The sequence below is a fragment of the Panthera tigris genome, chromosome A2, assembly GCF_018350195.1.
Source record: "Panthera tigris isolate Pti1 chromosome A2, P.tigris_Pti1_mat1.1, whole genome shotgun sequence".
NCBI classification, from domain to species: domain Eukaryota; kingdom Metazoa; phylum Chordata; class Mammalia; order Carnivora; family Felidae; genus Panthera; species Panthera tigris.
The window spans coordinates 154,346,298-154,370,461 of record NC_056661.1 but is presented as its reverse complement, the minus strand read 5'-3'; the positions used below and the strand labels follow the sequence as shown (position 1 = coordinate 154,370,461).

The following is a 24,164-nucleotide window of genomic DNA, read 5'->3' as shown; positions in this document are numbered from 1 at the left end:
AACATTGACAGTGTGGGCTCTTAAGATTTTTTCAACCCTGCTGTTTCCATCAATTCTAGACATCATCAGTATTTTCAGCCAATCTCAATCAAACACCTGCACTGAAATAAAGGCCTTCAAGCAAACTTCTAATTCTCAATAAATTCTGACCTTACCTTCCCGCTCTGAGACCCTCCCAGTTTTCCCAGGTGCCGTTGTCCCCTACTGCAATAAGCAGCAAACCCAGCTAGTCTTACCAGCAGCAATGCTAGTTGTGTGGGCAATGCTTGGGGAGCCAGCTTTTGATTAAGGAAAGGGGAGCACATGTCTATGTGATTATTCGGTCATCAAAGAACAGAGGTGATTTTAAGCACAGCAGAATTGGCCTGAGTTAGGGAAAACAAGGTACTGTAAGCAGAAGAGAGGAAAGACCTGACTTCTCAAGACCTTCTGAAGCCCCTGAAGCAAAGGGTTGCCATGCCCGGGTCTCAGGGAGGGTGAGTGTGGGACAGTGATGGAGGCAGAGCTGGCTTCCTGGGCATGCAGCCCGCATAGCTGTGTGCTTGTTTTAATGCTCTGCTGTCACCATCTTGAAATTTGTAATGCTTAAATAAGGAGTCCACGTTTTCATTTTGCATCAGGCCCCACAAATTATACAGCTGGTCCTGGTTGTGGGAGTGGGGGGAGAGGGATGCTTCCAGATGTGTGACAATGCAACATTTTCAGGGGCATGTGACAGTCCCCCACTTTACCTGGCCACCCTGGGGCACAGACATCATGCCCCACTCACAGGAACTGCCATGGGAAGTTGAAGAAGCTCTAGCCATCAGCACCCCAGAAGGAAGCCACCTCACTGATAAAAGCCACATAATATCAAGTGATCGCCTAGGGGAGGACCCCCAGGGCAATCTGTGAAATAGAAGGAAGGCCAGAATGAGGGATGATGCCCCCTCGATCTTCAAACCCATTAGCATTGCCTCCAAGGCCCTACATTTGCTCTGTTTGAGGGAATACCTCCATCTCGCTCGGTTCCTGTTACAACTGTCCTCTTGCTTAACTTCCTTGGACCCACCAGGCTCATTTCCATCCCAAGTCCCTTGCATCTGCTGTGCTGTTTGCAAGGACTGATCCACCAAGTCTTTCCAGGAAGACTTCCATTCAATGGAAGAGGAAGACTTCAGTGAAGGCTTGAGAGGCCTTCTGCCTACCCACTGCCCCCTCGTCTACAGCAATGCCCCATCACTCCCTTCCTCCCTCCCAGCTTTCTTTTTCTCCACAGAAATGTCCCGTCGTCTGGCAACATATTATACACTTAAAGTACTTGCTTATCTGTCGCTCCAACAAGAATGTAAACTCCATGAGACTTTGTCTTATTCCCCACTCTAGCCCAAGTACATAAACAGTGTCTGTCACAAAGGCAATGAAAATTTATTGAATAAGTAAGGTGGTGATTAACCAGAGAGGCATGATCTGTTCAAGCAATTTTATCTTTATCATCCCATGGAATGTGTCTCTGCATGGCGTTAGCAGTGATGGGATAAGACTGTTCAGAGCAGTGTGTCATTGAAGGTGGCTGTTTAAAAAAATGTAGCTAAAACAATAATATCTCAAAATTTTTTTGAGAACAGCACTAGGAATTGTCCTAAGCCCTTCACATGAGTGAACTCTAGAATTCTCACAACTGCTATGCTTCTGGTAGGTACCATCATTAGTCCTCTTTACAGATGAGAAAGTTGAAGCAACACATGGAAGGTGGTTAAGTAACTTTCGTAAGTCACGAGGCCAGTCCAAGGCTCCGTTAGTCCTGGGCTAGTTTTTCATGAGAAAACTATAATTTTCCCTTTTAGTTGCATGATTCTACTTCCTGAACAAAGAAAACTTTAGTTAGGTGGTGGGGAATGGAAGGAAGGTAGCTCACGGTCACATGTGCACAGGGACATCCAAGAGACGAAGGTTGGTTCCTCCCATGAGATCTCATAGATACCTTCACCGTCCACCCTACTTTCCACCTCCTTCTAGGCTCTGCTTTCTGTCTTTGCTGAGTGTTTGGTGGGCAGGTTGTAGGCATCCTGGTACGGCCTTCACTGACCAGACTTGGGTTTACAGGACCAAGGCTGCTTACTAGTCTCCTCTGAAGTGCAAATCTATAACAGAGGCAGGTCCCCTTGGGTGGCAAGGACGGAACTCCTTCAGATTTTTTCCAGCTGGAACTCCTTCGGATCTGTTCCAGTTCTTCAGGTGAAAGTGAAGCCCTTCTGTTGCCTGGGTTGCTGGAGTGATTGATCCTGGCCACTCGTTCTACATTAGGTAAATGTGTAGGTTATTTCTTAATCCCCCTGGCAATGTGTCTCCTCCCTCAAATGTCTTTGTTATGAATGTAATTATCAAATGCTAATAAATATTCAAATATGCACCTTCCGAAAGGCAAGATTTATTCCAGGGTATGAACTAGTTTGTGAATCTCTGCTCAGGATTTTATAGGAAATGTGGTAAGACAAAAAGCCAAGAGGAGAGTTGTGATGATCTAGTGAAATCTCACATGAACCTATAAAAGAAGTTTCGCAGGGTAAGTAGATGGGTTTTATGCCCTTGTTTGGTCACGGTAGATTATAGATACTTCTCTGCCTATTAGAATGGACTTCACTTAGGGCATACATATAACAGTAACAGCTACCGTTTACTGAGGGTTTTATAAGCTTTGCAGCATGGTAAGTCATTGAGTTATTGAATTTACTCTCTCCTCCAACTCGGAATATCTAATTTATATGGTCTCCCTCTTCTTACCCATGAGTCATGAAGTAATAACCCACGGTCATGAAGTTGGAGGCACGGTGCCTCTGGGACTTATAGAGGTGCAGTCCTAGCCACATTTCTAAGTAGTGCTGGAACTAGGAGTGACAGTGGGGAGAGGCTGATGGGAGCCCTGGATGTTGTTGTACTTTGTGGGCATCCCCCAAATCACGTCATCACCTAATGGCCATAGTCTCCCAGGAAAAACACCTATTGCCTCGACTTTCCATTTTAGGCTTGTAAGTTCTCAGAATTGCTGGGCCTTTATCAAGGTTTTTGTCTATCAGAAGAGGAGTATCTGGGGGTTAACTGTACAGCTGAACCGCTTTCCGGTGAGCCTAGTGGAAGGGGTGACATCTGGCCTCGTTGGTGTGCAAACCACTGCAATCACTCAAACTTGATAGCTCCAGCTCCTTCAGGGCATTCTCTTCGCTCCCCTTGACTGACTGGGAAGGTAGAAAAGGCCACACTGGTCACAGGTGGTAGGAAAAGAACCTTTAATGATTTCCTTTTCCCATTACCACCTGTGCCCTCCATTCTGGCCATGATCTCCTCCAGATGCCCCTTTGTGCTTTGAGAAGGGAAGAAAAGAAAGGGAATGGAGTGAGATTCTGGGACTGGAACCTGCGTGGAAGCACAGCCTGGAGCCGTGCCAGGGTGGGAAGATGGGTGTGGGGCCCGGGGTCATGTGGACCTTCAACACGGAGCCGAAAGCCCACGCAGCAGGATGAACTTTTGTCACAGGCCAGCTCTGGCTCCAGTGCTGCAGCTCACTAGCTGGGGGGCCTGGGACAACTGACACAACTACTCTCATCTAGAGACACAGGTGGTCGATCACAGTGGATGGTGTCTAAAGTTCCTTCCATTCTTGGCACTCTTGAGCCCCCATTAAAGACAAAGCGCTGCATGAATTCATGTACAATGCATACCCTACTTCCAAAGGGAATTTAAGACATTTTATAACAGAAGTATAGAGACCTTGGGACTGTTCAAATAAAGAGAGAAAGAGGATAAGGATAAGGAATCCCACAGAGGGGGAGCAGATTAGACCAGGAACAGAAAATAAGGGAGCGTACTTTTTCAAGGAGAGCTGTTCCACTGAGGCAAAATACTTTCTCTCTGTTGCACACAATTCATTTTTGCAATGCACGCATTCAAAAGATATTTGAGAGTGCAGACACTGTTCTCAACTTGGGGGATACCTTAGAGAACAAGGTGGACGAGGTTCTGGAGCTTACATGTTAAGTGGGGGAGAGAGGCAATGAACAAACACACTGCAGACACCTAGGGCCCAGATCTTGGGTCTAACACCATTGTCCAATAAAAGGAACCAGGGCTCCTTGGAGAAATGGCTCATCCTAGGTCTGGGCAGGAAACATAGGTGAGCCTGGAGTACCTTGTGATATGCCAAAAAGTAACAGGGGCTCAAAAACCCCCTCAAAACAAAACAACAACCAAAACCCACACTGATGTCAAAGAGGCACAGGGCCACCTGAAAGAGCTCCCAATGGCCAAAGCTGAAGCTGGGGCACTAAAACAAATCTAGAATTGGATTATAAACCAAAGTAAAAAATTAATATCCACAAGTCCACACTGATATAAATAAATGACTGAATCAATTTACAAATGGAAAAGAGAGGGACGCTTGGGTGGCTCAGTCGGTTAAGCATCCGACTTTGGCTCAGGTCATGATCTCACAGTGTGTGGGTTCAAGCCCCGCATCGAGCTCTGTGCTGACATCTTGGAGCCTGGAGCCTGCTTCGGATTCTGTGCCTCCCTCTTTCTCTGCCCCTCCCCCACTCACTCTCTGTCTCTTTCTTAAAAATAAATATTAAAATTTTTTTTTAAATTAAAAAAATTTTCAAGTGGGGAAGAGAGGCAAATCTCCCTTATAGAAGAATTCCAAATAACTTAAGTAGATACTCCGCCCTAAAGGAGAGGGAGTCGAACTCCCCAGTCCTCAGGGATGGGCTGTGCCTGGTGACATCCTTCCAAAGAGAACAGTATGGACAGAAGGAAAAGAGAGTAACTCTGCAGTAGAGAAACCCACACACACGACTTCAACCAGGTGATCAGGGGCAGTGTCATGAATCACGTGGGCAGGTTGTACTTGTAACACGATGTGATGGAATGACACTTGACCTCTGCCCTTTTTCCTCCCAAACCCACTACTTGGCCTAATGACGCACAAAAATCAGGCAAGTTCCAGCAGAGGGGCCAGACTGCTCTATGGATGGGCAGGGCTCTGCGGAACTGCTGAGGTCATTAAAAACAAGGACAGTCTGAGAAATGACTCCAGCCCCAGGGAGCCTAAGGAGATGTGACAACTAGATGGATAGATATCAGGTAAAAACATAAAGAATCTGAATAAACTGTGGACATCCGTTAATAATAATTTATCAATATTTATTAATTATAACAGACTATGCTAATGCAAGATGTTAATAGTAATGGAAACCATGCGCAGGGGCAGAGGGTAATATGGGAACTCTCTTTACTGTCTGCTCCATTTTCCTGTAAATCTAAAATTATAAATCTAAAAAATGGATCTATTAAAACAAAAAAGGGGATCTGAAGGTCCGAGCGGGAGGAAGTCCGGGCCTCTCTCCTGCTGGCCCCGAATATGCAAGCTTCCTAGAATTCTGTAGCTGCAGGGAAATGAATCCCACCCACAACACTGTGAACCCTGGAAGAGGACCCTGGGCTCAGAGGAGACCAGAGCCCCTGCTACAGACACCTTGACTGCCGTTTTGTGAGTCCCAGAGCCGAGAGCCCAGTTAAGCTGTGCTTGAAATTCTGATCTGTAAAAACTGTGAGACAATACATGTTCGCTTTAAGCTGCTAAAAAACAAACAAAAAAACTGAAACCACGACACAACAACAAACATTTCAGAAAGCCCTGAGTGTGCCGTAGAAAGTTGAATTAATGAAAATGTAGACAGTGACTAGGTGGCGCCATGAATTTGGGCGGTCAAGGAAGCCCCTTCTTGGGGTGACTTTTAAGCTGGAGTCTGAGTCCGAGGAAGGAGCCAGCCAGGAGGCCCGTGCAGGGGGGACGCCGTGAGCAAAGGCGGCAGTCAGCCCAGGGCCTTGCAGCGAAGCCCTGTGTGCTCCAGGAAAGGCAGCCGGGCGGCTGGACTGACCTGAAAGCAGGCAAGGGAGGGCTGGGGGGATAGTATGAGCCAGATGACATGGGGCTTCCATTAAGGACAGAATGTCCTAGGGTTGCCCCTAGGATTCATATGTGGAGATATTACCCCTGAGGTGATAGAATTAGGAGGCGGCGATTTGGGGACATGATTAGGTCACAAGGGTGGTGTCCTCGTGACTGGGATCAGCGGTCTCATGCAAGAGGCCCCACGGAGCCCCCCGGCTCCTTCCGCCACCTGAGGACACAGCAGGAAGGCACCAGCCTGTGAACCAGAAAGTGGTTCTCACCAGATGCAGAATGTGCCAGCACATTGATCATGGACTTCCCAGCCTCCAGAACAGGAAGAAATAAATTTCTGTTGTTTGTAAGCCATCCAATCTCTGGTATTTTGTTACAGCAGCCCAAGCTGGCTAAGACTGCTTTTAAAAAAGGGTGAAGACTTTGGATTTTATTTTCACTTTGACTAGAAGAAGCCTTTGGAGCACTGGTGGCAGATAAGTGACATACCTGACTCACAGTTTTAAAAGCATTATGTTAACTCTGCGAAGGACTGATTGCTGGGTGCCAGGGTGGCGTCACGGCATCTAGATAGGAGGCTCCAGGATTAGCAGAAAGCTCACAGAGGCTTGGACCTGAGTGGTGGTGGAGCGGGCGATGTCCTGCAGGAGTGTGTGAGAGGGCATGTGGCGGGGGTGGGGTGTGGGCTGGAAGTTCACACTCATCTTGTGGATGTGGGCCCTGCGGTGGCTCTGAGGGTGCCCAGTGGGTGAATTACAAGGAACCGTAGCCGCCCCGGGCTCCCCCACCGCGCTGTCTTTTCCCCGTGTCATCTTGTTCCTGTGATTCTGAATACCACTGATGACTCATCAAGACACACGTCTCTGGCAGTTGCTTGCACCCAGTTGGTGCCGTGCCACGCCGGGCCAGATTCTCTCCCGGAGGCTCTGGCAAAGGGGACACTGGATCCCACCCACTGCCCCCAGCCCCCGGCCCGACTAATTCGCCCTACTTAATTAATTGCCTCCTCTGCGCTGAGTGTTAATTAAACAATTTGTTGCTGGTTGTTTCCCAAGGTGCGGGGTACCCTCTGTTTAACCAGGAACTAGTTAAATCTGGAAGAGAGTCGGGCCCAGGGTGGGCCATCCTCCTTCGCGTTGGAACAGAGAAGAGGTTGTTAATAGAATTCTGCTTTTTTTTTTTTTTTCTGGCCCTGGTAGTTTCAACTAATATCAGGTAAAATTCCATCTTGGACTCTTGACTCCAAATTTACCTTTTTCATTCTTGCTGACCCTTCTTCTTCCACCTGTTCACCACGCCCTTGCCTGGCCAGCACCAGCCCAAATGCTGCCGTTGGTCCCCACCAGCTGTTGTTGTCACTCAATCTAATCCTTGGGGCACCAGCCCGTGCTCAGTACAGATGCCTGGAATGCCAATCTGGGGGAAAGCTAGGGCTGAGAGACCTTTTTCGGTCCCACTTTGCCACAAATACCCAGAGTCTGAGTGACTGATTGTTTTGCCATATCCATGACATGGCTGTCACTGGTAGTGGACTCTCCAAGCACCTCAACAGCCTAATCCTAGAAGGTTGATTCCCAGGGGCCAGGGACGGGTCAGGTGCTGGGAGGGTTTGGTGCTGAAAGGGCTCTTTGACACACGGGGTTCTATAGGCCAAAGCATCTTTCGGGGTTGACACCCGGGCCTCTCTAGTAGCTCTCTCTGCTGAGCAGGGATCGGGGAAGGACCGCGTCTGTTCCTCAGTCGGCTCCCTCTCCAACTCCTAACTGAGCCAAATTCACGGGGTCAGGAGATGGCAGCTGCTCTGGGCATCTGGCCCCCAACGGCTGTGTCTGGCCTAGTTGGAAAGGACACTAACTTGAGGCAGAAGAGCGTGTTCTCCCACCCTTGGGAGCTTCAGCTTCCCCAAAAGACCACTGTTCAAGGGATCAGCTCTTCCTGGCTTTGTCCTTGTTCTCCTCCGTGGGAGCCTGGCCCGATGGTGCCCACGAGGTGTGTGGACACCATTTCTCTCCCTAGCCTCTTGTGGGAGGGCACAGCCCTACTTATGGACCCAGCGAACGAAGCTCCAGGCTGGAGGGAACGGGTTAACTCCAACCAGGGCGGTGTCCCTGTCAGCAAGAAACAGCTCTTAGAACAGCAACTTCCCCGAAGCTCTTCTTGATGCTAACATTCTATCATGAACTATGATTTTGCCGTAATAAAAAAATATAGTGCGTGTCCTAGAAGGCAGATTTCGCTGAGCCCCTCAGTAACCAGGGCTCGGCTAGGTCTCCACAGGAATAACTGAAGCCCTGTCGTGGCACCTGCCCATCTCTTGCCGCATAAGGCTTTGAGAAACAGTCACAGAGGTGCGGGAGTGGAGGGAAGAAAGAAAACAAATCGTGAGAGGTCTTGGCCAATTGGCTCATCCCTAGAAGCATAACATTTTACAACCGGAGAGAGCTTGAAAGTTCAGCTATTCCTCAGGCTCTCACCCTGCTTGCACATGAGGATCACCCCCAGAAGTCCTGCTTGGACTGCTCTGCGGTGAGGGCCCAGCATCAGTGTTTTTAAGGGCTTTTCAGGTGATTGGAGTGTGCAGTGACTGAGAACACGAGGTGAGCAATGCGCTCACTCATCCACTCTGAGGGATTCCTCTGATTCCTCATCATTCCAAGCTTTCAGACTGTCTTCTCCAGAGCCCCAGGCTTGCTGGTTGTGGGCAGGGTTCCAGGCACCCCTCCCTCTGCCCCTACACCTTCTCCTGGGAGAGTTCTCACCTATGTCTCAGGGGAGCAGGAAGCGCCCCTGACCCCACCCTGGTCACAGCTGTTGGCCCAGCCATGGTCACTCAGTTCTGGCCCGTTTACTGCCTGACCAATGGCGTGTGACCTGGCCAGAGAGGATAAATGGGCTAATCACATTACCTCTCTCTCTCTCTCTCTCTGTCTCTGTGTCTAGAAGCTGACTTGAGCCGCAGCAGGGAAGGAGGTCACCAGAGTCCTGGAGACGCAGCACAGTCACACAGGATGTGGGCTGTGCGCCTGGCCCGGAGAGCAGGCAGTGCATGCGAAGGGGGCTGGGAACAACTCAGAAGGGTGGGGATGAAAGAGTGTCAGCGCCTAGAGCTCCAGGATTCCTGCTCTGCCTGCGGCCTGTTTGCTCAGCTTTTCTCCGATTCCTAGGAGACCTTTCTAGAGCCTTAGAAAAGCCCTGTTTTACTGGAGCCTATCTCTGTATAACCAAAAGCGTCTTAGAGAGAACACTCACTACAAACAGGGCCACTCTGCTTTTATCTTTTTACATTTCAGGGTCCATGGGAGATTTTGACTGGAAGGTGGACACAAAAAGGTCTCCACTGTGGCAAAAAAGGAGTGAGGAGGCCAGGGGCTGAGCCCGACCCCTGCTTCACTGAGGACACGAGGCACGGAAAAAGGACCGGCCGGTCTTGCGGGCCTGTCTCCATGGGAGACCAGAAGGAGGGGTGTAGGGACTGCTAGGGATCCCCCCTCCCTCCCTCCCTCATGACTGTAAGCACGGGACATCGGACTCTGGGGGCAGAGGGTTCCGTCAGCCTGGGGCACCCTGGAAAGCCCTGTCTTGTCTTTGGCTCAGAATGGCTGTGCTTCAGTGGTAAAAGGGCAAACTGTCAGGCCCCAAGACGAATCCTGCAATTCTCCCCCTCTCCCAACCACTAGCTCACCAGCCCCAGACATCTCTCCGTGCACCCAGAGGGATGGCCATTACCTTTCCCCAGGCTGACCCAGTCCTTCACCTGCCATCTCTGCTCAGAAACCTGGAGTCAGGCCCTTCACAAAGGGAACTTGAGCTGGTCATAAGCATGTGGTGCCTAAAGTCTAGCTGACATCGTTTCCATATGTAGGACTCACTTTCCTTTCTTCCCATAAATATGTCTAATTCCTGCTATTCAAGCTCAGCTCCCCCTCCACCTAGCTCCACACGGTGCATCAGTCCACTTCTTGCGGAGTAGACTGTGAGGAATATACCTGACGGTTAACCTCAGGTCTGGACTGAGACGTCAGGGAAGACAGGCGCATGCAGAGCGTGGATTGACTTTGCTTTCCATGGACTGGAACCTACTCCTGCATAGCCATACGGTTCTCTGTATCTATAATCCTTTATAAGGACACTGGATCAGTTCAATGGCCATGACACTAGCAGAGAGTAAGGGAGACAGATATGACAAAGGTCTAGCCTGGTCCTACCACCCTTAGAGTGCCTTATTTGGAAACGGTAGCGGAATTTAGGACTCGTAAATCAAAGGTGAGGATGGGCTTTTAAACAGGAACTACCCAAATAGCACCTGCTTCCCATCCCAAAGTCCAATATCTGCATAAAAGGCCTGAGCATTTTCTGAGGTCACGCTCACCCCCAGTCTGATACCTCTCTTTCAGTGCCATAACCTCACAGTCTCCCACACCAGGAGGTCAGCCCTTCGAGAGCTGAGGACCAGATCTTATCAGCGTTTGCATCCCCAGAAGCTGGCGCAGCGACGGATGCTAAGAGGAGCTCAAAACATGTCTGATGAATGAATGAACGCATGTCCCCTAGCCATTCTCTCAGAATCCCAGGAGCCAGGATTGCTTGGCTCCCCAGCAGCTCCCCAAGCCTGAGGCCTTACCTCCCATGAGGAAGAGAAGCCCTGCTACATACTGCATAAGGCCCCGGTCCCAGCAGCAGCCCAGCACGCCGATGATCCAGCCGAAGAGGATGATGGCCACCGCCATGCCCATGAAGCCGGCGGTCATCCTGCGCAGGTCTGTGGGGAAGCAAGTGGGCAACAGTTAGCATCGGAACCTAGAACTCGCAGTCAAGGTGCATCCCGGCCCCGGGTAAAAAGGGAGAGGGTGGCACACTGCAGGGGCGGGAAGGCAACATACCCTTTTCAGACAACCTTGCACAACTGAGCTTCTTTTGTACAGGAGAGAGGGCCCCTGGCGGTAACTCTCCTCAGGTGCAAAAAGCATGCCAGGACAGTTTGGCTGGCAGGCACAAGGAGAGACTGCCGTCCCAATCGGCGTCATTTCTTATGCACCTTTGTGCCAGGTGCAGCGCTGTCGTTCCCAAGCATCAGGCCCAACGGTCTTCAACAGGAACTGCCTTTATCCTTATTCAAAAAGGAGTCAACTGCCGAAAGCCTTATGGCTACTGAGTACCAGAACAAGGCATCAAACCCAGATCTGGATGGCTCCTAGGTGCTAACCACAGCATCATTCACCTCTCAGGAAGAAACGGGCCTTTAGTGGAGGGTGGGGCCTCGGCAGATGGGCTGCACCTGCCGAGTGCTCCCTCTCTTCCCTCCAGGGCTGACGGGGCTCTCCAGGAGGTCCAGTGCGAGGAGGAAGCTGTTGGCGGTGTCCTGTTCCTTCCCTCTAAGCCAGCTGGCAGGGGCTCAGCTTTCCCCGCACGTGGGGCTGCAGGGCGGAGAGCCAAACTTGCTGCTCTCAGACCGAGCCCCTGAGCAGGCCTCTTCAGCTCCCGTGGACCCCAGGTCAGCCCAGCTTTCTAGGTCCGGCCTTTCCCCGTTCCACATCTTGCTGACCCCACTGCACAAAGCCGAGGCGGGTACGGTGAGGAGGGACGTCTGGAAAGGCGGTGTTGTTGGTGGAAGGGAGAGGGCAGAGATACTGTCACATGTCAGCCTCTTTCTAGGTGCGGCTTCCTCCTGGATCTCTCCACTGCCCTCCAGGGCATCCCTACCAGCCTCACGCTCCCTCCCTGGCGTCCAGCCTTCTTACCTCCCTCCTCCTCCTTACCTCCTCGCTGCTAGTCCTTGACTCCCTCCACCCTGCCCCAGGCTTGCCAGCCTGCCGCTCCCTGTCTACCTCTGCAGTTTGTGCAAAGCCCATCTGCCAGCCCAAGCCCCAGCCCCAGCCCCACCAATGGGGCTCCAAACAGGAGCAAGCCATCTGCCCAGCCTCTGCCCCGGGGCTTGCCAGGACAGCCTGGAGGTCCCCATGGGCACTCCTCCCTCTCAGGGAGGGGGAGACTGGGAGTGGAAGTGAGGGCACCTGACAGCTAACCACATCCACACCCGTGGAAGCACAGGGTGATCTCGCCTCATGCCTACAAATGCCTGGCAGGTCTCCATGCACCGCGAGGGCGCCCTGCCCGCTCTGTTCCTCTGTCACTCCAGTCACCCCCATCGGGAGCTATGGCAGATCCTGGCACAGTCAGGCTAGAGAAACCCTGGCCTTCTCCCCTCGGAAGAGGGATTTGGTCCATGCTCCCTGACCTGACACGGAGGATGAGACCCTGGCAGCCTCCCCAGGAGGCTGGCTGGAGGTGGGGAGGGAGGGGCAAAGGAAAGCAGCTCGCACAAAGGGCAGGACAGGACCCTGTTGCAGAGGCAGAAATCCACCCACGGAGCACGTTCCTGCTCTACCCGTCCTCCTCTGTCCTCCCCTGCCCGACCCGGAATGCCTGCCGCACCGGGTAGAAGTAATGCCCGTTCCTGTCACGTATGCGAACTGCCAGCAATGCCTCAACATCATGCCACACTACAGATGGCTCCGATCACCACGGTGTCCGAGGAAGCTGCACGGAAGACATCACTCGATCGCGGCACTCAGACGTGCACCCCGCTTCCCGAGCCGGCTCCCCGCTTGGTGCGCGGGCAGCCACAGCCAGCTTGAGGTGAGGAGGGAGACACAGTCTTGCCAGCTGCACAGGCACCACCTTGTACCCTGTGATCTAACTGCCCTGGTCGTCCTGCCACCTGTCTCAGCCCTTCTTCCTCAGGCGCTGCCCCAGACCCTCGCGTGAGCCAGGCCGGAGCTGCCTCCTAGGTGGAGAAGAGCATCCCTTGATGTGTGAGTCCATTTGGATGGACTCCCAGAAGTGTTGCATCCACTCTCCACTGTGGTCAAGGGCAAGGAGGCGGTGAGAGCGGCAGAGGAGAGCTCAGGGTATTTTTGGATTAAAGTAGGCTTATACCCCCTTACACAGATCAGGAAATTTCACTCTATGCCCCTTTTCAGTGCATGAAGGGCTTCTAAGATCTTGGTTCCTTTGGCAACATCAGAGATGGACAGCACTGCTGAAACCACCTGGCCCCTCCCACTGCACTTGGCCTTGCTCATGGAGAAGCCTTACTGAGCCTCAGCCCCTGCAGATCCACGGGAGATTGCCTGGGGGATTAAGTGGACGATGTGTCCGGTAAGGTGTGTCCCCCCAGGCCAGAGACGGAAAACTGGGCTGGGCAGGAAAAGGAAATGCGAATCGGGGAAAGAGGGAAGGCTATCATGGTTGGTGGAGGAAAGCAAAGTGTTTAACTTACAGGAAAAGGCACAAGGGCAGGGACACGGGAAAATCATTTCTCTTGTAAAAGTCCAGAGACAGGTAACAGTCATCTGTGTCCCAGGCCTGGGAGGGGCCGTGGCCCTCTAGCAAGGATTAGGTGCACTCTGTCAGCCAAAGCCGAGGGCCGTGCTAAGCTGCTGATCTGGAAAAGCAGGATGAAGACCAGAGGTCGGGCCTGAGTATTTTCACCAACCGGGAGGATTTTTACCGTCACCCCGTGAGTCTGATTTTGCCAGAGCCGTGCATGTGTGTTTGGTTATTTCGTTCTCAGACCCACGTGGTAATTCAGGGCAGCTGCATCAACAACTTGCAAACACAGGACAAGAAATAGTCCTATTTTACAGACAAGGAAAGCAAAATCCAAAGTTTGTTTATTTATTTTGAGAGAGTGAGCAGGGGAGGGAGGGTAGGAGGGAGAGAGAGAGAGAGAGGGAGAGAGAGAGGGGGGGGAGAGAGGGGGGGGAGAGAGGGGGGGGAGAGGGGGGGGGAGAGGGGGGGAGAGAGGGGGAGAGAGGGGGAGAGAGGGGGAGAGGGGAGAGAGGGGGAGAGGGGGAGAGAGGGGGGAGAGAGGGGGAGAGAGGGGGAGAGGGGGAGAGAGGGGGAGAGAGGGGGAGAGGGGGAGAGAGGGGGAGAGAGGGGGAGAGGGGGGAGAGAGGGGGGAGAGAGGGGAGAGAGGAGAGAGGGGGAGAGAGGGGGAGAGAGGGGGAGAGAGGGGGGAGAGGGGGAGAGAGGGGGAGAGGGGGAGAGGGGGAGAGGGGGAGAGGGGGAGAGGGGGAGAGGGGGAGAGGGGGAGAGGGGGGAGAGGGGGAGAGGGGGAGAGAGGGGGAGAGAGGGGGAGAGAGGGAGAGAGAGGGAGAGAGAGGGAGAGAGAGGGAGAGAGGGGGAGAGAGGGGGAGAGAGGGGGAGAGAGGGGGAGAGAGGGGGAGAGAGGGGGAGAGAGGGGGGAGAGAGGGGGAGAGAGGGGGAGAGAGGGGGAGAGAGGGGGAGAGAGGGGGAGAGAGGGGGAGAGAGGGGGAGAGAGGGGGAGAGAGGGGGAGAGAGGGGGAGAGAGGGGGAGAGAGGGGGAGAGAGGGGGAGAGAGGGGGAGAGAGGGGGAGAGAGGGGGAGAGAGGGGGAGAGAGGGGGAGAGAGGGGAGAGAGGGGGAGAGAGGGGGAGAGAGAGAGGAGAGAGGGGGAGAGAGGGGGAGAGAGGGGGAGAGAGGGGGAGAGAGGGAGAGGGAGAAAGGGGGAGAGAGGGAGAGAGAGGGAGAGAGAGGGAGAGAGAGGGAGAGAGAGGGAGAGAGAGGGAGAGAGAGGGAGAGAGAGGGAGAGAGAGGGAGAGAGAGGGAGAGAGAGGGAGAGAGAGGGAGAGAGAGGGAGAGAGAGGGAGAGAGAGGGATAGAGGGGGAGAGAGGGGGATAGAGGGGGAGAGAGAGGGAGAGAGGGAGAGAGAATCCGAAGCAGGCTCCAAGCTGTCAGCACAGAGACCCATGTGGGGCTCGATGCCACGAACCTGAGATTGTGACCTGAGCCAAAATCACAAGTCAGATGCTCAACCTATTGAGCCACCCAGGCACTCCTAAAGAAGTTAGAGAATTTATTGACAAACCAGTGAAATAAAGGAAGAGTGAGCTGTGTGGGAAAAGAAAATTAATAATGCAGTTAAAGAACATACTGAGCATTTCTTCCTCCCAAATAAAGGGAGAACTATAGGTCTGGGATTTTTTTTTTTTTCAAAGATGGGAATCCACACGGATGGGAAAAGAGGAGAAATGACAACACACAGGACTGGAAGCAGCAAAGCTGGCGGACGGTGCACTTGGCTGGAGCCAAACTGGAGGCAGCAGCGTTGAAGCAGAAAACCAACCTGCGGAGTTCCCCAAAGTCTCGTGAACTGGCACCCACAGGTTCCTTTGGATCAGTTAGTTACCCACAGGGGGAGAACATAAATAAAAGCAGGATTTGGTGGAAGTTGTCTGAGATGGAACTAGATCCCTAGATCCCTCATCCACTCTGCGACACTAGGGGACCCCCCTCCCCTTCCCTTTCCCTGGAGTGGGGGTGCTTAGCACTGGCGGTTGACAGGCTCGGTGAGGGCCATTCCACATAGGTGAGGACGTGACCATTCACATACAGAATGTTGTATCCTTGCCCTTGGGACCCTAGCCCCCTTCTCCTCAGCTCCCGGAAGCTGACTGCCTGGCCTCTGCCGTCCAGCCTGGGGGCTGGGAGAGGTCTCTCCAGGGGTGACCAGCCCAAGAGGAAAGACCTAGATAGACACTCAACACTGGAGGAGCCCAACAGGAAGCCCCTCTGACCACTGTGCAAGGGAGCGTCCCACGGACAAGCCCGCCACCCACTCGGTGCTTCCAGACAGCTTTGGCAGGGTCACCTGCCGACCCAGCACCAACCACGTACGTATAACCTGGGAGCAAAGGAACTTTAGGAAACGAGCTGCACAGAGAAGAGGCAATAACTCAAAATTATTATTAATATTCCCAGAGAGGCAAGACATGAAACGTATTTGGCCTCCGTGAAATAAGAACAGGAAGGAGTCCATCGAAAAGAACTATCTGGAGAATACAGCACCTTAAAATAACAGAATCAAAGTCACTGAAATTTTTATTATAAAATCAATTCCAACTTATGTATTACCACTCCTATCATGTTCCTAAGAAAAAGACTCGAGGAGGCTTATAACACACGCACAGTGTAACCAGGATGAAAATAATTAATGAGAAAATGAAGGACCCAGAAAATAAAGAAAAGGAAGATGAAGCCGAGTATCACATTCATATGCAAAATTTGGTCCATGAGGTCCTTAGGAAGGGAATTATGCTTGCAGTACCTCAACTTAAAGGCAATACTCATGACTTCCATTGTCTTTACACCTTGGTTGTTTTCTGTTTGCGCTTGAGTAAATCCCGAGGACCACTCTGCCTGTGGAACGACCCACGTGCAGAAGACGGCCCCTTCCTGCCCATCTGCACCTACCCTATGTGCCAATTTTATCTCCTGGGGAGGAAGAAACTGTCTTTTTTATTCTCCGTGACTGCTCACTGTCCCAAAGCAGTACCCTGCACCCAGGTACTTATGTAGCTTGTATTTCGTTAGCCATTTCTTCCTGCCTTTTTAGAAAAGAAAGAAAAGGGGACACACCTCACTCGGGTATCTGAAGCCTTGTTAAAATATTATGCGAAGCTGGTCTAAGAATAAATCCCCTTAAAGAACCCGGGATGATGAGTCGGACTCTGCCAGCCAAAGCGGAGATAAAGAAAAATCATCTCATGAATCCTTTTGGGTTTGAGCCCATCATCTGTATTCAGTGACCCTAATGTTTCGCGTTCTAAGTTTTGAAATGAGAAAGGTGCATTCTAAACTTTTTAGAGAAGGAATTTAGTTCCGTGCAGTGGAAAGGCTGGGCAGAAGGGGGTAGATAATGAGGGAGGGTGGAGGACGAAAGGCCAGGAGAACCATTAAACAGAACCAGAAAAAGCAGTTCTCCCTCACAGAAAAATTTTGATTTTGAAGTTTTACACCCCTATTAACATTTAAATTGAAAGGTATTGCTCGCAACTCTACACGGGAAACCAGGATATCTGCATTTAAGTAAATACCACTTAGAGAAGGAAAATATATATGGGCTCTGTATCTCTCTCTATTTGCTCTTTAAAGACAGAAAAATGATGATGATTGTAATTTTTTCCCCATTAAAAAAAAAAAACAAATGGTGAGGGTAAGTATGCGTCAGACCCTCAGGGATGGTAGAGTGGAGATGGGGGGGTGGGGGGCGCGGGGACACTGTATTAATGGCTCAGGAGACCATGGTGTGGAGTGAGCAGCAAGGCCAAGGTCCTCTGCGGGCCACATGGGTTTAGCCTTCTTTGCTGGAAGCTCTGCCTTCTGCATGATAGGATATGAGCACATCGCCCCAGCTGCAAGGGTGGAAGAGGGTGGGTGGCTAGTCATCCATTTACAAATTCATCATTCCCTTGGGGTTTAAGGTCACAGGAACTGGAAGGTAGAGCAAGATGGTGAGGCCAAAACTCAAGTGTTTTTGCCCCAAGGGATCAGTCTGGGAGGAGAGAGAGGTGGGGGGGGCAAGAAAGAGAGGGAGGGAGGGGGTGGAGGGAGAGAGAGAGACAGAGACAGAGATAGAGACTTGGCAATGAACATGCCAGCCGTGGGATTAACTCAGGACAAATGGATTCAAATGAGAAGGAATATTCCAGGAACCAATTACGGCACAGCAACCATCTCTGAAGTGGGGGTCTGGCTCTGGGTAGCCACACAGAGATGTGACAGCTGGGGAGGGAAGCACGGATTCTGGGAACCAGGCTGCCTGGTTCCAAACACTACCCTGCCACATTCTGGCCATGCGAGCTTGAGCAGTTAGCCTCTGTCTCTGGATCGCGGTCTCCACATTTGTGAGTGGAGGTTAGGACAGAACTTGCTTTAAAGGGTTTTTAAGAGGATTAAATCGGTTAATATGTGTCAACTGCTTAGAACAGTGCCTGGCAAAACGCTAGAGCTACACAGGTGTGAATAGAGAGGGACGTCACTGAGAGTGGCTCCCTCTTTTCATGCTCCCGGTCTCTTGCATCTGTGGTATGGAAGCATAAAATGGGCCAAGTAACAAGTTGGGGTTAGCCCCTAATTAAACACTGGGTACCCAGAGGGAACAGCCTCCTGGAATCTGTTCTTATGCCTCTAAGGTACCTAGAAAAGCTGAGGGGAAGGCTTTCGTTTTCTTTTCTGTTTTCTTAATTAAAAGAAAAAAAAACAAATAAATAAAAGATTTTTTTCAATGTTTATTTTTGAGAGAGAGTGAGAGAGTGAGCAGGGGAGGGGCAGAGCACGAGAGGGAGACACAGAATTGGAAGCAGGCTCCAGGTTCTGAGCTGTCAGTGCAGAGCCCGATGTGGGGCTCAAACCCACGAGCTGTGAGATCATGACCTGAGCCGAGGTTGGATGCTTAACCGGCTGAACCGACCAGGCGCCCCTATTTTTCTTTTTTATTAATACTGATAGGCATCCACCCCAGAGCATGGACCAAACAGCGGGAGGGCTGAGGCAGCTCACAGCGGGGTGCTGCTGGCCCTGGAGGCTGTTTGAACCCTGGGCTGTCCCAATGAGCACTTGGCTGACTGGAAGGGACAGACACAGGCTAGACCACAACTCTGCTGTAGAGGTAATGAAAATCAAAACAGAAGTAGCTAATGGGGGACTTTGCCTACAGTTTTCTCTTAGAGTATAAGTTGACTCAGCATAATGTTATATTTAAAGAATACTTTTGGGGGGGGGGGTGCGCCTGGCTGGCTCAGTTGGTTACACTTCCGTCCAACTCTTGATTTCGGCTCATGTCGTGATCTCATGGTTTGTGGGTTGGAACCCCACGTCGGGCTCTGCACTGCTGGTGTGGAGCCTGCCTGGGATTCCCTCTCTCTTCCTCTCTCTCTGCCCCTCCCCTGCTCACCCTCTCTCTCTCTCTCTCTCTCTCAAAACCACACTTAATAAAAAGTAATTTTTACGTGAAAACAAAATAGCTCTCAGGTTTGACTTGCTCCGATCCCTGAAAGGCCCTTCAGAACTGCCCTCTGCCTGTCCCTGCATCTCCGTCTTTCTCCAAGGCCCCCTGGGCTCGAAACCCAGCGGTCTGAGTGCCAGAGAGGCCTGGCGCTTTCCCCCCTTTCCCTGAGGGCACAGCGCTCTCTGCCAGCGTGGCTGCCCCCACACTCCGCCTGGCAAGCTCCTCCTCATCCCCAAAGGTGTCGCCAACAAGCAAACTCATGGGACACTTCAGCAGACGCTGGTGTTCGGTGCCTGGGCTCTTCCCACATGCCTTATTGTAATCCTTCCAGTAAATGCAAGCTTGTTCAGGGCTGTGCTCACGTCTGGGTTTTTTCGTTTTTGTTTTTTGTCCTTCCCGTCCCCGGCACATTGCCTGACATAAACAGGTGCTCAATAAATGTTGGCTAAATGAGATCACCATCCCACCCTGCAACGGTTACTAAAACTGAGCACACCACAGAATAAAGCAGGGCGAGGAGGATGTACCTGCCCAATTCAACGCGCTTTGGTGACTCATATGTCACCGGGATTTGCAGCCAATTTCTCTCTCCTCCAATCTTATTTTTAAACGCCAAAAGTAACTATCACTTAACAATCCAATATAGTTGTTTATTGCATACAAACAAAACATCAGTGTACATCCAGGTTCCAGATCACAGAGAGCCGTGCAGCATGGGGGGCTCCTTACCACAAAGTTTAATGACACATAATACCCCACAGGTTAGAACCCCATAGACCTTTCCACACTGACCCCCAAGTCAGGAAGAGATCGTGGGGGGAAAGGTAGTTGCTATAGAACCAAGAGGTGGTTTCTGGGTCAGAAGACAGGCTTGAAGCTTCCTCCTCCTCACCCCTACCTCCGGATCAGAGAGCTGCCATAAATAGGGATATTATGTGATGATGCTATATACAAATCACATCCATCGTCAAAACAATGGGAGGCAAATTGCAAAATGTGTACTCGCCTGATGAGAGCTGGGTCAGCAGCTAAACCAAGTGTCTGGAAGAGAAGGATGAAGGGGGAGAAAGCCCAGAAGTGAGAAGCAGAGTCCCACACCAAAAAAAAACCAAACAAACAAACAAAAAAAACACAAGACTCCCTTCTCCCTGTAGTCCCACGGCTACATCAACAGCAGAAACCACAGAAGGGAATGACAAAAAGGGAATTCAACTTAGCCAAGCAAACACACCTGGGAAGACCAGCTCAGCACCTGGCCCTCTGTCCCCAGGGTCTTCCTACTGTGAGTGATGAGCTAGACCAGTACAATCTGCCATTCCATCTTGAGAAGCTCCCACGTCTCTTCCTCTCTATATCACGTGTCACCGACAGTTGCTCTGAGGGCACGGGACAGAAATCAGGGTGGTTGGCAAGCATGTGTCCCCAGAGAGTCCCCACAAAGCAGTCAGAAGATGCAAGCTTTAAAGCACACAGGCAGCTTACAGGGTACTATCTCTCCAGAGAAATGCTGTAGGCGCCGGAGAATGGGCTAATGACAAAGAACATGAATAGCCTGGGGACGATAAATGGGCATGAACGTTCATTGTGCATTTACTATGTGCCTGCAGCGGGTTGTGTAATTTACATAGGACACGTCCATTAAGCCTCTGAATGGCTCTGTAAGGTAGATGCTATTTTTCTCATTTCGTAGACTTAGAACTCAAGACAAGGGAATTTCAACCAGTGACACAAAGACCAAGGTCACCAGCTAGGAAGAGGCAGGTCTGGGAAAGGTCCCCAGTCTGCCTGTGCCCTTTCCACTTCTCAGACCTCTTCAGATTCGGTGCCACTTCAGACCCCAGAAGAGAATTTAACATTCAATAAGAATGCAATGGAATATGACTTGGCTATTACAAATTATTCTTTTGAAGAATGTCAATGATGAGGGCAAGTTCATAATAGACCATTAGATGAAAAATAACACACAGATCCACTTATTCCATATGACCCCTACAGTGCAGGTGTGTGCCCATGTGCATTGAGCAGGCACACCTACATGGGAAGTGCAAGGAAGTACACGAGATGTCAACAGGGAGAATTTCTGTAGGCCTGCAACTTCTGCGGGAGCTTCCTGGGTGAAATCTGAAACCTGCCCCCATGTGCAGAGGGTGGGGAGAGACTGAAGAGAAAGACAGCCCCTCCGTGTTGGTAGGTGACAAGTTTCATAAGCAAAGGAACTTACTGACGAGGCTTGTCTTGGCCGCACCAGATGAGCCGACCTCCACACTTGCCCATCGAATCTTACAAGTTCATGTAGAGGCTTTAACTGGATTCAGTCACATCAACCATCCAGATGGTCTCAACACCACATCACCGACTATCTTCAGGCTGTGTCCTTACAGCAGCCTCTGGGAGCAGGAAAGGCAATTAGAACCCACTGTCCCAAGGACAGAGGACAGATCAGAAGCCTCTGAGGGCCAGGGTCCAGCTCATGGGTCAACCAGTGGTCACGTCCTCTAGGTGACCTCCTCAACACTTTCTGGCTTGTGATCTTTTGGATTTTGTTTCTTTTCTGCAATGGGAAGGTGTACTTTATCAGATGTTGAATTCTTTGGAAGATTTGAACTTCACCGTTTTTAAAGTTCTAGGTCCAAATAACGAGGCCACCTGCCCCAATCCGAACTATCACAAAAGATAGTGCCATCTGGCCCGGCCACAGATGCCTTCTGATGAGTCCCGCCTTTTCAAAGACAGACTACCATGAAATAGTTTCTGGTTTCTTTTTATTTTTTAATTGTTACTTATTTATTTTTTTAAGTAGGCTCCATGCCCAGTGCGGAGCCCAATGTGGGGCTTGAACTCAATGACCCTGAGATCAAGACCTGAGCTGAGATCAAGAGTCACACACTTAACCGACGGAGCCACCCAGGCGCCCCTCGTTTCTCTTTTCATGATGAAATTTAAAGACCTGCTATGCTCCTCTCTGGCTAACGGCGTGGACTGCGGAAACATCCGCCACCGGAGGACAGAGCTTCCCTCACTAGGCAGCCCCAGCACAGGCCAGAGGGAGTCGAGTGTCAGGAATGGGCTCTACGATGGCATTGCCCACGCCGGAGTTACCCCAGAACCTCTAAAGACTCACACAAACGTCTACAGCCATCTCCTTACCCCAAAATGTCCCTCCAACCCCTGAGATCCCCGGGAACAAAGCACAGCAGTACCTGAACAGCACGATGGCAGAACAAAATTAACAAATGAACAAAAACACCGAACGTTATGTTAGAAGACCTGCATTTGAGACCTGGTTCTCCACGTACGGGCTGGGTGCACCGTACGGGTCCCAACTTAACTCTTAGTTCTGAGGCGGCACGGCTGAGAACAACAGGTGACGAGCCCCCTCCCTCCATCTTCTAAAGCTGGCTTGTCCAGCACGGTAGCCACCAGTCACACGAATACCTGAAGCTGCTACTGAGTCCTTGCACTGAGGCACGTGCACGTGGAAAACACACACCAGCTGCCAAAGGCTCAGTATGAGTTTTCACCAAATATTGCAGGGATAATGTTTTTTATTGATTACATGGTGATAAATGGATTAGATAAAATGTTATTGAGATTAATTTTACCTGCTTCTTTTGACTCACTTACCATGGCTAAAAGAAAATTTATGATCAGAGGTGTGGTTGGCGGTATATTTCTATGGGACAGCGCTGTTCTAAGAGGTGGAAAACCTGTGCTAAACGTGCCGCCAGGGGCCCCAGGCTATTCTGCAACCCGTGGAGAGCTCAGCACCTTCTGTCTGCATATAACAGGAGGACCCGCCCTTCCCCCATGTCTCTGACAACACCACTTGAGGCTGAGGAAAGGGCACGGAGAACACCACTCGGAGAGCCGCCCGCAGGGACACAAGACTTTGGAGGACACGGGATGGTACCTACATGTAGCCTGAAAAAATGAGGCAGGAAGTTGGTAAGAGCCACCTGTGGCCACAGAGTGGTGACAAAGCCACGCATCCAGAGTTTGGCTAGGGAAGGACCCGGTGCTTTCCACCTGGGCCACGTGAAGGCCAATGAAGAGTAAGGTTTCCTTAAAAGGCTCCATTTAAGATTTTGCCAGTAGGGGTGTGATGATTACAATAGAAAGAGTCTCCATGGGGGAGGGGGTGGCCTAGGGGCTAAGGAGGAAGTGGAACTGGGTCAGCTGGAAGGCACATGCCTGTATCGGGAGGCAACAGTGCAACAGTGCATGTCCGTCCTGTCCCTGTGAAGCTTCCCCAAAGGAATCACAAAAGTGCCCTCCAGAAGACAGAGCCGCCACCAGAGCCCTGCCATGTGCAAGGCATCAACTCAGACAGCAATCGCACCCGGCACCAGACCCCAGGCGCCGTTCACCCTCCTCCCTTCTCCTCCCCCAACCCCGGGGGAGCCAGAACTAGCAGGGCTCAAAGGCAGCAAGGGGGGACAATGAGACTACAAGGCTGACTGCACCTTTCCTCTCACTGTGGGTTTCCAAGAGCGGGGCAAACCCAAGCTAGGAAAGGGAGAAGACTGAAACTAGGCACGAGGTTGAAAATCTGCTGTCAGGTCTGACTCACATTTTAATTTCTGCAAATGAAAGTTTACTCATACCTGAACGTTACCCCCAAAAAGCCGTGCGCTCTCCCACAGAGGTCATCTCGCAATGGGGATGGGAGATCAGACAGAATGACCTTAAGAGGCTACAGTGAGAAAAAGATAAATTTGTAGACGGCAGCCTTTTCTTTAAATTGGTTATAGGCTGGGGCGCCTGGGTGGCGCAGTCGGTTAAGCGTCCGGCTTCAGCCAGGTCACGATCTCGCGGTCCGTGAGTTCGAGCCCCGCGTCAGGCTCTGGGCTGATGGCTCGGAGCCTGGAGCCTGTTTCCGATTCTGTGTCTCCCTCTCTCTCTGCCCCTCCCCCGTTCATGCTCTGTCTCTCTCTGTCCCAAAAATAAATAAAAAACGTTGAAAAAAAAAATTAAAAAAAAAATTGGTTATAGGTAATCTTATACAAGTCATATCTTCCCCACGAACGATGATGATAAAATGAGCATTTTTTCTACGCCAGGTATGTCCTAAGCACTTCCTACACACGACCGCATTTAATCTTTCCAGCACACTGATGAGTTTATCATTCCTCTTTTACTGAGGCGATAATAAGTAACTTGCCCAACCCAAGTCAGGCAGCTTACAAGTGGGAGATTCCAAAATCCAGGCTTTGAATCACTGTGCCCTACCGCATCCTATGAGATCCGTGACAGCACTTTGTAAACTCTGAAGCGCCACCACAAATGCCAATGATGGTTTATGTTCATTGCCAGGCCACAAGGCTGAGGAACAGATACAACGGACCTAGTGGACATTGTTGGTATCATCTAATGTGTTTTTACCAGGCTCAGGGCACAGCAGTCATTGCAAACAAC

General features: G+C 51.2%; 1 protein-coding gene across 1 annotated transcript in view; it reads right to left on the bottom strand.

The window, feature by feature from the left end:
* TMEM178B (transmembrane protein 178B) overlaps nucleotides 1–24,164 on the bottom strand; it is a 366,274-nt gene that overhangs the window by 21,884 nt on the left and 320,226 nt on the right. The window contains exon 3 of the mRNA XM_042973768.1: nucleotides 10,560–10,697. Within this exon, the coding sequence (XP_042829702.1) occupies nucleotides 10,560–10,697 (138 nt within the window). The remainder of the gene's footprint in view (nucleotides 1–10,559; nucleotides 10,698–24,164) is intronic.